The 13,112-nt window shown below is 43.1% G+C and overlaps 1 protein-coding gene across 11 annotated transcripts in view; it reads right to left on the minus strand.

The window, feature by feature from the left end:
* KLHL13 (kelch like family member 13) overlaps positions 1-13,112 on the minus strand; it is a 133,780-nt gene that overhangs the window by 19,853 nt on the left and 100,815 nt on the right. For all 11 annotated transcript variants that reach the window (XM_075941172.2, XM_075941167.2, XM_075941170.2 and 8 more), the window contains one exon: positions 2,907-3,702. In XM_075941172.2, the coding sequence (XP_075797287.1) occupies positions 2,907-3,702 (796 nt within the window). The remainder of the gene's footprint in view (positions 1-2,906; positions 3,703-13,112) is intronic.

Below are 13,112 nucleotides of genomic sequence, written 5' to 3' on the forward strand. Positions count from 1 at the left end.
GGGAACTGCCTGAGGTAAGCGCAGCCCAACCAGAACCGAAGCAGCACCCAAAATCCCCTCCAACACCCCAACTGTAGCACCTAGTGTAACCGGTTACCCGTTCACATTCCTATGACAGGCAGCAAAATATTATACTGCTGGAACACCTAAGGAACTCCGTAAGTGTCTGTGAGAATTGAAAAATGAGTAGAGACCCTCAACTCTGCCCTTTATAACACAGCACAGTGGATTATCAGTCAATGAACCATTACCTCCACTGAAAACAAGGTGCTCTGACACTAGTTCCTACAAGTGAATGATGGTTTGTGCTCATTAAACGAGCAGTAGGTACACCCACAAGGCCACAAAACTTTCACAGCATGTTGCACCACCAAGCAGAAAAAGGAAGTTACCAATCACAATCATTTTTGCTAAAAATGTATTTATATGTACAGGCAGACCCCGGGTTACATACAAGATAGGGACTGTAGGTTTGTTCTTAAGTTGAATTTGTAAGTAAGTCGGAACTGGTACATATTGCACCCCAGGTGTCCCCGATTCAGCCGCTGCTGAAACTGACCAGCGGCTGACTACAGGAAGCCCGAGGCAGAGCTGCTTTGCCCCGGGCTTCCTGGAATCAGCCGCTGATCAGTTTCAGCAGCAGCTGACTTGGGGACACCTGGGGTAGAGCAGCTGGGGTGCTGCCAGGTTGGTCCCCGCAGCACCAAGGTACGGCGCTACGGGGACCAACCCGGCAGCGCCCCAGCTGCTCTGTCCCAGGCATCCAGATTCAGCCGCTGTTGAAACTGACCAGCGGCTGACTTGGGGACGCCTGGGGCAGAGCAGCTGGGATGCTGCCGGGTTGGTCCAGTAGCACTGCACCTTGGCGCTGTGGGACCAACCCGGCAGGCCCCCAGCTGCTCTACCCCAGGCGACCTGATTCAGCCGCTGCTGAAACTGACCAGCGGCGAGAAAAGCCTGGTCTGCTGGGGGGCGCTCTAGCTGCACACTCCCCCCCCAGCAGACCAGGCTTTTCTCGCCACGGAGAATGGGGGCAGTGGGATTGCGACGCGTCTCGGCGGTCCCACCGCCCGCGTCCTTCCCGGCTTTGCTCCGCGTCTCCCTGGTCTCCCAGCGGACCAGGGAGATGCGGAGCAACTTTTCTCGCCACGGAGGACGCGGGAGGCAGGACCGCCGCGGCGCGTCTCAGCTGTCTGCTGGGGGGGGGGGGGGGGGGGGGCGCTCAGCTAGTTCGGGATTCCCTCACCCACTTCTTAAGTAGGGATCCGACATAAGTCAGATCTACGTAACCCGGGGTCTGCCTGTAAAGTATGAAATGGTTGCATGAAAAACTGTGTTTGAAACAATTTGGTTAACATTAACAACAACAAAAATCCCCAAAAATCGATTCTACTACTCAGAACCTTGACAAAAGAATTAGAAGTCTGCAACCGTAGCACTATATGCTTCCCAAAAAGGAAATTATATGACTAAAATCTATTGTAGATTATCTGAATTTTGTAAATTTGTAAAATCAACAAAATGGGGGGAGGGAAGAAATCAAATGCTCCATCACAGAACAATTAGTTAATTTTTTCTGATTAGTTTTAAATGAAACAATACTTCACTGTACATTTATAAAAATTACACTACAGTATAGTCACAAAAGTACTAAAGTTTTAGCAATAGGAGATTTTACTACAGACCCAGGCGTGCTGCAAAGCCTCTGCTGTGAATGGGGATAAGACAGACTGAAACTTAAATAAAATTAATGTGTACACTTAGTGTGATTTGAGTGAAATTATATTATGCAGTAAGAAATGTGAAGTATAATACTGTTTCTCATTAGATTTCCAATGCACAGAGACAAAACCTACAAATGGATATGTAGTAGGGATGTAAACTCCCATTTAACCAGGATCCCGTGTGCAGGGGGCTGCCCCAGTCAGGCCACTGGTTAACAAGAAGAATCACCTGGTTACCTGTTAATATCCCTACTATATATAGGGAAATCTGTCTATAAACTCTGAACTCTGCCTGAAGTAATAGTCTCACATTTATGACAGCTTGTGCTGAATTCAAAGGGACTAGCTACGACCTACTGTAGGCTGATCATTTTTTATTCTAATTTAATTCATTATACATGGCACAAAAAAAAAAATCTACATTTTTTGGCAAGGAGGAAGTGAAAAAAGGACACTTAATAGGGAACCTTAACCAGGAGGTACAGAGACTAAAAATGAACAAGTAATTTTTAGTGATAAACAAGTGGAGTGTTAGAACATTTTTAGCCTCATAGCGAACTTCTTAGCCTGCCTTCAAGAAACACATTTAAAACACTGATATTCCAAAATGACTATTGCAATTATTTCAAGAAAGTCCCATCTTCTCAGAGTAACTTTATGGGTGTCCTTCAAGTACAAGAGACATTCTTATCCAAATAGAAACCATGTTTAGATTATGTAAACCAAAATAATTTAACAAATTACTAAAATCATGATGTGTTTGAAAATCAACTGTTCCACAGAGGCAGAGCTGGAAACCGTTAACCTATTTGCATGAAGTGTTTCTTCAGTCAAATATTCTAAAGAAACTTGGTAAAACTCAGTAATCTTCCTCAAGCATTTTAATAAATGACAGTGAGCATTTTTTAAAGCCAGGTTGATGTTAAAGATGAAAACAGCGTACATTACATATTTAATTCAGTCAGAAACATGTCACTTTATTTTACTAGTTTATTCTGCTCTCCCTTCACAAAGTATACCTGAAATTCATTGATAATGTCCAAGTTAATATCTACAGATGCTGCCAGAAAATCTGGTTTTAAATTATTCCTAAATTAGGATACTTGTTTTTCCTCCCTCTGGTTCACAGAACTGCATAATTGTAAGACAAAAATTCATACTTAGAAGATAAAACACACTTACCTAGTTCACCCGCTGCATTTCGGCCTCCAACTGCATATAAATGTCCTTTGAGAGCACTTAGGTGGAAGAAGGTTCGCTTCTCATTTAAAGATGCAACTTGCATCCACTTATTATAGCGGGGATCAAATCTGAAGACTGTGTCAACCGCTGTTTTTCCTTTTGTATCATAATTGCTCTGCCCGCCAACTACGTAAAGAAAGTTTCCAATCACAGCAATGCCATGCTGGTATCTTGGTGCATCCATGGGAGCTAATGATTTCCATTCGTGTGCCTTTTCATCATACATCCGTAATTCTTTGCTGACAACCAGTTGCTGCCTTAACACTCCCCCCAATGTTACTAAATGAGTATTATCTGATCGAATGGCAGTTCTTTCTGACTGCATGACTGGCTGCATGTACGGCATCATTTGGTAGTTGCTGGCTTCCAAAAGCAAATTCACACACGTGTTGTCAGTTCTCATGAAATCCACTGTTTGTACATAATTAATAAGATCCTGTGGTGTCATCAGAGGAAATCTGATATTCTTCATGAGTTTTGCAGCATATTCCATTCGAGGCTCCTCATACCGTAGCCAGCGACAAGCAGCCTTGAAGAGTTCGAGCTCAGTGCAGTTTTTAAGGCTATTGCTTGAAAGCACAAAGGCAAGACGTTCAAAGGGGAGTTTCACAAACTCACCAGTGCTTAATAATGCGGGGAAGTTCTTCAGGATGAAATTATTAACATATTTATCCACTTCTGTAAGATTGTACGTATTGGCAATCCGCCCAACCTCAACACAATTTTCTAACGAAACCTATTAAGCGAATAGAAAGAGGAATCAAAACACTTTCTCCTAATTTGTTCTTCGTTTAGCCACATTAGGATAATGAACAATTTAAGAAATCCTATGGAACTAGCAACATTTGCATCATTTTGCAATGCCCACTGTGATTTGCTCATATAAACAAATACTCAGTCAAATGCAATGTTCATCATTGCAAGGACAGACACAGTAAAGTAGTTGTTTTGAAGAAAGAAATGGGACTACTGGAGAACAGATGGCATATATTAACTAGGTCAGATCTGCTACCATAAAATGAGGATACATAGCAATTATAAGGCACTTTACCTTCAAAGTGCTCTGCAAACATCCTGGTAAGCTGGGAATGGGGACATGCGGTAAGAGGAGAGATACATCGCTCCGGCACGTGAACTCAGGTTTGGCCTTAAATTCCTAACATATTCCTATGTTTAAACAGTTATAACATGAGCCCCTCCATTTTTTTAAACTAGAAAATAAGCCATATTTTATGACTTTTCCTCCACAGATAAGCAATCCTCCAAAATCAGCACTCACGCTGCATATCATTTTTAGTATGTAAACTGTTCCCTGAGAAACATTCACTTGCACATGATGGTAAACTATACACAAAGCAATAGCAGGAAACTAATAATTAAGATTTTAGCGATCTGACAAGTTAATCTGCCCAGAAATGTCTTAACTTGCTTCAGGACACTTTGAAGTGTCTAAGAGAAAAACCAGAAGTATTTTAGGAAAACACTGATTGTTTCTCCAGTTACTCTGAATTTTTAATGCCTTAGGTATCTTCTGTGTAAAGAAGAATACTCATGCACCAAAAACAGGCCCCTAAGGTTAGATTTTTATGGGTGTTGTGGCAGGGTCAGTCCCACTCCTGGGCCCCTGACACCTGTTCAGCTCACTGGCCCACCGTCTAGGAGTCACAGTACATGGCTCACTCGCCTTAGTTTGAGATTTGTCGTCTCCCTGTAGTCTTTAACAAGGTTGATGCCAGTCTCTTGGCTCCTCCAATGTCTTGCTCTCTCCAAACTCCTTCTCAGCTCTCTTTCCCCTCACTTACAGGGAGAGTTCTTAAATAGGCCTCCAGGCAGCCCCAATTAGTTTCACCTGGGTCTTAATTGATTTTGCAGCCCCCATCTCAGCTGCCCCTAATTAGCCAGGATTGCTGACTGCCTCTTTCACCTGCTGTATCACCCCTGCTCTGTCACAGTGTATATATTAACAAATGTCAATTTTATCACACAACCAAAAATTGTTACTGATGGAAATATTTTGTCAATCAAAATTTATGGCAGCACAGAAAGAAAGTGCTGCTGGAAAAATTAGGGTTTAAGGAGAATTATTATATATACACAACATGCGATGTAGACATTTGTCTTTTAACAGTTATAAAGCTTTATCTTTTTGAATCTCTGCTGTCATAAAAAAATCATCTGGTCCCCACTGTCTGACAGCTCTCTCCCCCTCCCCCAGCCACAATTTTGTGTAATTGTGAATGACGATAAAAAAACTTAATAAAACCTTGATATCTGTGAAAATTATCAAACAAAAATTGAATTCTTCCAAGCTCAATCATAACTAATTTATAGAAAGCTACTAATTTTAAACCTTAATTTCAACAGGAGCAGGTGGTGCACTGAAAGACTTGATGTACATCTATACAGAGACTATGCCAGCTGATGTGGGCTGGCGGGGCTCAGGCTACAGAACAGTTGCCTTGCTGTGTAAATTTCTGGGCTCAGGCTGGAGCCCAAGCTCTAGGACACAGTGAGGGGAATCTCAATTTACAGGTTTGTTTTTCTGTAAGGTCCCAGCTCAGAAGCACTCTTGTTTGACTGAGTTTTGTGTGTGGCAACGGTTTGTATGATACACTGCTAAACTCTAACTGCAGATCTCAAAGTAGACCATCTCAAATCTATTCTGCAAAATACTTACTCTTGAAATTTAAATCGTTACAATGGTTTAATTGACGACCTAGTCTAAATCTCATTTACCACAACTTCGTTGTGCTGCATAGGGATGTAAAATCCCATTGAAGTAGTTAACAGGTTAAACACTGGGTTGGAGCGACCCCTGCCACAGACAATGACTGCTCCAGCTGGCAGGTCAGAGCTGCTGGGGGGGAGGCGTTTAAAAGGAGGGGCAACTACCATGGACAGGGGCTGCTCCAGCCAGCCAGTCGGAGCAGCCCCCGCCTGGGAGCTGCTCCAGCCTCCACAGGTTAACAGGAACAGATAAGCCTCACCCATTAAGGTGACACTTACTGGTTAACCATTCACATCCCTTAATTGTGCATAATCTATTTAATCATCTTAATCAGTTATTAAGAACACAAGAACGGCCATAGTGGGTCAGACCAAAGGTCCATCCAGCCCAGTGTCCTTTAGGTGCATTTTCAGGATTGTGCACTTTTCTATGCTGGTCTGGACAATAAATGAACTTCCCTTAACATTTTAATGAAAACTGAAGGTCCCGTGTATATTCCACCATAGCTGAATTTATTTGGTTAAAAATGGTAGCGTTAAGAGCAGGGGGTTGGCTTATCAATGGGTCATTGTGTGGCTACATTTTTTTTTTAAATGGCGGAGGGAAGCAAGTCAGCAAATGTTAGTTCCCAGCCCAGCAAGACAATCTGCTGGCATGCCAGGACTTATGTACCTGTTTGCTGTTCCCAGCCAATGGGAGCTGCAGTAAGTGGCGCGGCCGGCCACATTCTGCCTCTGCTGTTGGCCAGAAACAGCCAATCAGACACAGGGAGCTGCAGGACTCTATGCCTGTAGATGCTCCAAATAAACAAAACGCCTCGATGTGACACCGGCTTATACTGACAAGCTGGGCCCGGAAGTTTGCCAACAGCTGATAGAGTTGGCTTATGTACAGGTCACTGTGTATTTACTTTTTTTTTTTTTTTTAAACTTGAGGGGTTGGCTTATGAATCAACAGGCTGATGATTGAATATAAATGGTGTTTTCTTGAAAAAGATACCTTTCCACTAGCCAAATGAGTAACTTTTGATTGGTTTTACAAGCATTTAGCCAGCTGTCAGGCTACATTAGACTGTACAGATTAATTCTCATTTGATTTACAGTCATTACTTTTTAAAAATATATAAAAAATACACTTGATTTAGAGTGGGGGAAAATACTCTACCAAAAAGCACCATGTATAATAATCACTCACACTGAAATATTCAAGATTTGGACAAGATACAGTACACAGAGAAAATAGTCTCCAAATACTGCTTAGTACAGAGCAACTTGCTTTATAGCTTCTTTAATTTGTATGTCTTCTGTTATAACCACTATGGTAGACACAGGAGCTGCTGCTATTGTATGAAGCCCAAGAATAAAAGGAGCTCATTAATAGGCAATGGAGTAGTTCAACCTCCATAGCTGAAATGAATGGCAAAGCTTTATGACTTAAAGGAACAGCCTAAGGCAAAATGTACAATTTCTCTTACAAAAAAGCTGATGAGATATTTGAACATCAAAGACATTTTACACACAGACAAAGGCTATAAAATTGGACTAACATTAGCAGCTCTACCTGACAGAGCTGAGGGAGAGTTCATTCCCAATAAGTATTTTTTCCTTTAGTGGGGTTTAAGCAAAAACAGCAAAACAGTTCCAGTTAATTCACCCAACACTCCCCTAAAAGCTAAAACTTCCAGTTAAAAAGGAGCAAATCAAGGGAGTAGCTAGCTAGAGAGCTGCAATATATCATCATTCAGAAGAGAGATATAAATTTTCCACTAAAGTAACAGGCATTTCTCTTTTTCCAGCTTTCATGAATGGCAAAGAGCTCCACAGAAAGTTACTGAAAATAAAACCTTAATTCCTCTGTGCCTCACAATCTTGACACCTCTCTCCCAGTTGGTCTGGGCTCCCATGAAGAGACATTCACAATGTCGAGGTCTTTTTCACAACCGGCTCTGGCCAGCTCAAACTGGACTGATTCACCTGCACAGATTTTACACCTGGGTGTGTCTAAAGGCAAGTTAGAGGGGTGCTTCTCATTGAGCTACCTGCCTCAGGAACATGGGATTTTCAATGAGAAACTTCTTAAGCCACTGCACAACAGCTGGCTGCCACTCTCACCAATCCATCCGCCATCCCTGCCATGCTTTGTACACTTCAGGCTTCCGCGCCAAGCATTCTAGCGGATTTAAAAGTCACGACAGCAATCCACAACATGGAAGGTGAGCTGAGCGCTCTCTCTTCCCCCGCTCTTCTCCCCTGCTTTGGAGATCCACGTTCATACACAAACTGATTTCCCAGTCCACACTAAGGAACTACCATGACCCACCAGAGACTATATTACAGTTAGTAGCAGGGCTGGTACCACAAAGCAAAGAACTGGAAGGGACCTCAAGACATCATCTAGTCCCATCCCCATGGCGGGAAAGTATTATCTAGACTAGTGGTTTCCAACCTTTTTACACCCAAGGTCACTTTTTAAATCTCAGAACAAGCAAAGATCTAGCACCCCATCCCTCCCCAAGGCCCCACCCCTTCCTAGAAGCCCCACCCTCTCTATTCTCCTCCTCTCCATCACTTGCTATCCCCAGCCCTTATATACTCTACACTGCCACTCCCCCCCCCCCAATTCTTTTGTAGGAAGAGGTTTTTCCAACATTTGGCCTGTCTAGATTAGACCAAATGTTAGAAAAACCCATTCTTTTGGAATCCCCCTTATTCCTCATGGAAAGAGGAACATAGGGGTTACCAAAAGAGCACATTTGCTCTTCCACTAAAAAAAGCAGAACAAAAAATGCATCCCTGGATGCAGAAGAGTTTTTCCAGGATCTCTCTGGAATCCTGGAAAAACTCCTGCAGTCTGGCCATGCCCTCACTGGGGTGAGACAGGATGTGTGGGCTCTGGGGTGGGAATGAGGGATTTGGGTGTGGGAAGGGGTGAGAGCTGCAAGCTCTGGGAGGAAATTTGGATGCAGGAGGAGATGAAAAAGGGGATGCTGGCTCAGGGAGGGGGCTCCAGGCTGGGGAGCGTTGGGGTCAGATGGAGGGTTGCGGTACTAAGCAAGCTACAGGCTTGTGGCTGTGAGGGTGCAGGAATTTGGCTTGGGGTATGTGAGGGGCTCAGGGCAGGGGGTTCCAGTGTATGATGGGCTCAGATCTAGGGGGGTACAGGAGTGTTATAATGCTGCAGCCAAATGGGGGGGTTGGCCCCAATTGGGGGTTTGTTCTCCAGGCTTCATTTTTAAATAAAATACTATGTCAAACAAAATGTTTCTGCACTGCCTTTATTTATGAGAAGGGCAGGGGGTCACTGACCCACAGAAAAGTCAGTTGGGGCCACACAAAGGACCCTCCTCTCCCCCCTTCCCCCCCCCCCCCAAGCCTCACTAATGTGGCCCCAACTGTGCTGGTAGGAGCAGGGGACATGGTACTGAGGAAGGATGCTAGTGGGTGCTGGGGCAGGGGACAGGGTTCTGCAGCAGGGGACAGGGTGCCAGTGGAGGCAGAGAGTCCCCTGCACCAGGCTCCTTCCAGAACCTCTCCCTCCCCCCGGCACAGAGGAGGGAAGCCCCCGCACGCACCTCCTCCAGGGCCAACTCCCCCTCCGGCAGCGCAGGGAAGCCCCCACGCATGCCTCTTCGGGGGAGCCCCCTCCCACAAGTTCCGGCACCCCACGCCACAGACCTGAGGGAGGGGAGCAGCCAGCACACTTCCGGAAGCGGCACGCAGCTGCAGGACTTCCATCCACCCCGCAGGAAGCTGGCACTACCTCCATTTTCACTGGAGGTAGGTAGTGGGGCTTCTTGGGGGTGGGAGACCCGCGAACGCCTTGCAATCGACTGGTCAAGCCCTGACCAGTTGGTGACCATGGTTCTAGACCACCCCGGACAGGTCTGTGTCTAACATGCTTTCAATCTTCAACCATGATGATTCCCCATCCTCCATAGGCAATTCATTCCAGTGTTTCACCACCCTGGCAGGTAGGAAGTTTTTCCTAATGTCCAACCTAAACCTCCCTTGCTGCAATTTCAGCCCATTGCTTCTTGCCCTAACAATTTTTTTCCCTCCCTCCTCCTTGTAAGGATCTTTTTTATGTACTTGAAAACTGCTACAGGGTGTCCTCGCTACACGTCCAAGATACGTTCAGAAATTGTGGACATGTAGCGGGGAATTTTTTCCCCGCGGCCGACTTCCATTAGCGCGAATTGGTCTCTTTGTTGTGCGATAAAGAGTGGCGTACGGGAGGACTTACAACAGAACTGTTCCCACATGCATCAACGATACTAATGCAGAATCAATGTATATCAAGGCAACTTATAGTGGCAACACCTTCTTTCATGGTCCCACCATCTTCTGTTTTCCAAACTAAAGAAATCCCCTTTTGTTCAGTTTTCCCTCACAGGCCATGTGTTCTAGAGCTTTAATTGTTCTTGTTGCTTTTCTGTAGACCTTCTCCAATTTGTCCTCAGCTTTCTCGAAACGTGGCCCAGAACGGGCCAACACTCCTCCCTAAATAGTCGCTTCCTGTTCTGTACATGTGCAACTGATTGCTCCTTCCTAAGTGGAGCACTTTGCATTTCTCCTTATTGATCATCATCTTATTTACCTCAGACCATTTCTCTGGCTTGCCCAGATCATTTTAAATGATAATCCATCCTCCGAAGCACTTGCGACCCCTCCCAGCGTGGTATCATCCACAACAGTCAATGCAGACAAAGATTTATATTATAACAGTGCTTGAAAATGGCTTCAAACACATTTGAAAGCTCAAACGTTATGGGTCCTTAACAGAAAATCTGTATATTCTCATTCGCGTAGAAGAAAAATATTTTCAACTTAAGACTTCAGTTTCTTGTGAATAAATTCCACAAGAAAGTGTGTGTCAAAAATTCCTGTTGTCACAAGCAAAAAGGTAGACTGAGGCACTGCTGTCTTTCAGCAAGGATGAATGCTTAGCAAGAAACCAAAATCAATATCTGATGCATGATACTAGGTGTAAGCTTATCAAATCTGAGAGCAGGTTATGAACACCTATGAAACAGGTGAGGGGCTAGATGCCAAATTAGCATTATATTTTCCAGATTCCTGAGTAACAATGTTTTTCACAGTCCTCACTCACAGACACCACACAGATGAGAGGCCTTTACTATTTCAATAAGCTTTTGATAAACACTGCATTGGCAATTCTGCTGGGGGCTTTCCTTGAACATTTGAAGCCGATAAAAAGAAAATATGAAAAAACAAATTAACCAGACTACGCTCAGATATATGGTTAACACTCAAGTGCACATACTTAACCTCTTTTTAAAGCATTAATAATGGACACGCACACACTGACTTGCTTATCTCCAAAAACATTCACTTTTGTTTGGTTACCAGTCATTTGTGGAAATCATATTTGCAATACTAACACCATGCCATGCCCGATAAGAGACAAATAGGATTCAGATGAATGTCCCTGTGTTACCACTTTGAATAATGTCATCAAAATGTGTACTACCATGCTCTATAGCTTCCCCCAAAGAGATGCTCATTTAAAACTGCTTGCTTATTTTACTGAATTTACTACTACTCAGTTATATGATCAATTTTTCCAGTTAGAAATAGGGTCTAGAAGAGAAATCTGTCAGCCTTGGGAAGAGCTAATGTTTCACAAGTTGGTGACTATTGAGAAAGACTCTGAAGGCACCTGCGGAAATTAGCCTTAGGCTTTGGAGCTATTACCTGTCCAAATGTAGTAACATAATAAAACAAAGTAATGTGCTCAGAAAATCTTGTCAATCACTCAGGAAAATAAGGATCTCAAACAAGCAACCCAACTCCCTCACTGAACTCAAGAGAGGTCTTGAGAGTTCTGGCAGAGAATTATTTCACACACAATTTAAATTAACAGTCTTGACACTGTTGGGCCAAGGATGGGGAAATAAGTTCCAGAGGTGAGAATCTCTAAGGTGACTTTGTCTGCAGCCTGCTTTTTTTTAAAGCCAGAAGATTGTCAACCTGAGAACCTTTAACGATTGCAACTAACGTAATCTCAACAAAAATGTCAGCTTCAGTCCCTTGGCTTTCAGTGGTCTGGTATTTGCTAGGAAAACAGAGGTTTGTTCTGAACATGTTAGCTAGTATGGTAAAATCCTAGCATAGACCACTTATAGTTTTAACATACTAGTGGGGGTAAAATCCTAGTTGGGAACACAGGGTCTATCTTAACCAGATGTGTGTTAAAGCTACAAATTGTCTTATCCACATTAGGATTTTCAAACACATTAATGTGAGCTCTTAAAAACAAATATTTTTTTCCTAGTGTGAACATGGCCAGTGGATTTTCCAAGACACTTCATTTTTCTACCTATGGAGACATATTGCTACACTAGGGAAAAGCATTTAAAACTGATCACTAGCAACTGTCAGTTCTAGTATCCCTCACCCTTTTTCACAGCTATTGCCTATACATGTAGACTGGTAACTAAGTAGTGCTGTAAATGTGTGAGTTTTTCAGTTAGGCTATGTCTAGAGAACATCCCTCTTTTGAAAAAGGATGTAAATTAGACAGACCGAAATTGCCAATGAAGCCGGGATTAGAATTTCTTGCGCTTTATTTGAATAATGGTGGCCACACATTATCGAAAATGGGTATTTCGAAAGTGAAACCCGCTGTCTAGATGTGGTTCTTTTGGGGAAAAAACCCTTATTCAAAGGATCCTGTACTCCTGGCCGCCATTATGCAAATGAAGTGTGGGAAATTCAAATCCCGGCTTAATTTGCAATTTCGATCTGTCTAATTTACATCCCTCTTTCGAAAGAAGGATGTAGTTTAGACATAACTTTACTGTAAAAACACGACTTACACTCCTATTGCAAACAACCTTCTTTATGCTTTCTCTCAGGTTACAACTAAGTAATAGGAAAGCCTTAAGAGATTCAGAAGTGATGAAGTCTCTCCAGATCCACGGTTGTATATACTAGCACATACCTCCCTCATCTTGGGATGCTGTGATTTTACGTTAAAAACCTGCTCATTACAATGAAAACATGAACTCGATTGTGCAACCAATTAAGAGCACACATATATACACACAGGGTCTATAGATGTAATGCTTAGGTTAAAAGCTGCCAAAAGTAAGATTCCACATAATAGGAGTGCTTTTTAATAGATTTTTATGATAAAACGCAAGGTTATATACTTGCATTTTACATTAAAATCTATAAAAATGATCCTCTGATTTAAGCTCTCCTTTTCAACAGGCCTTTGCTGGGGGGGAGAGGGAGAGGAAATGGAAATGGGAGATAATAGAGACTATTAACTCACTTGGAACTCAATAATAGGTTTTGTAAGAGACACAACCACATGATAACACTATAGGCTACGTCTACACTGGCATGATCTTGCGCAAAAACTCTTTAGCATGTGCTTTTGCACAAGAGCAT

The sequence above is a fragment of the Pelodiscus sinensis genome, chromosome 13, assembly GCF_052426305.1.
Source record: "Pelodiscus sinensis isolate ZL-2025 chromosome 13, ASM5242630v1, whole genome shotgun sequence".
Taxonomy (NCBI): Eukaryota; Metazoa; Chordata; order Testudines; family Trionychidae; genus Pelodiscus; species Pelodiscus sinensis.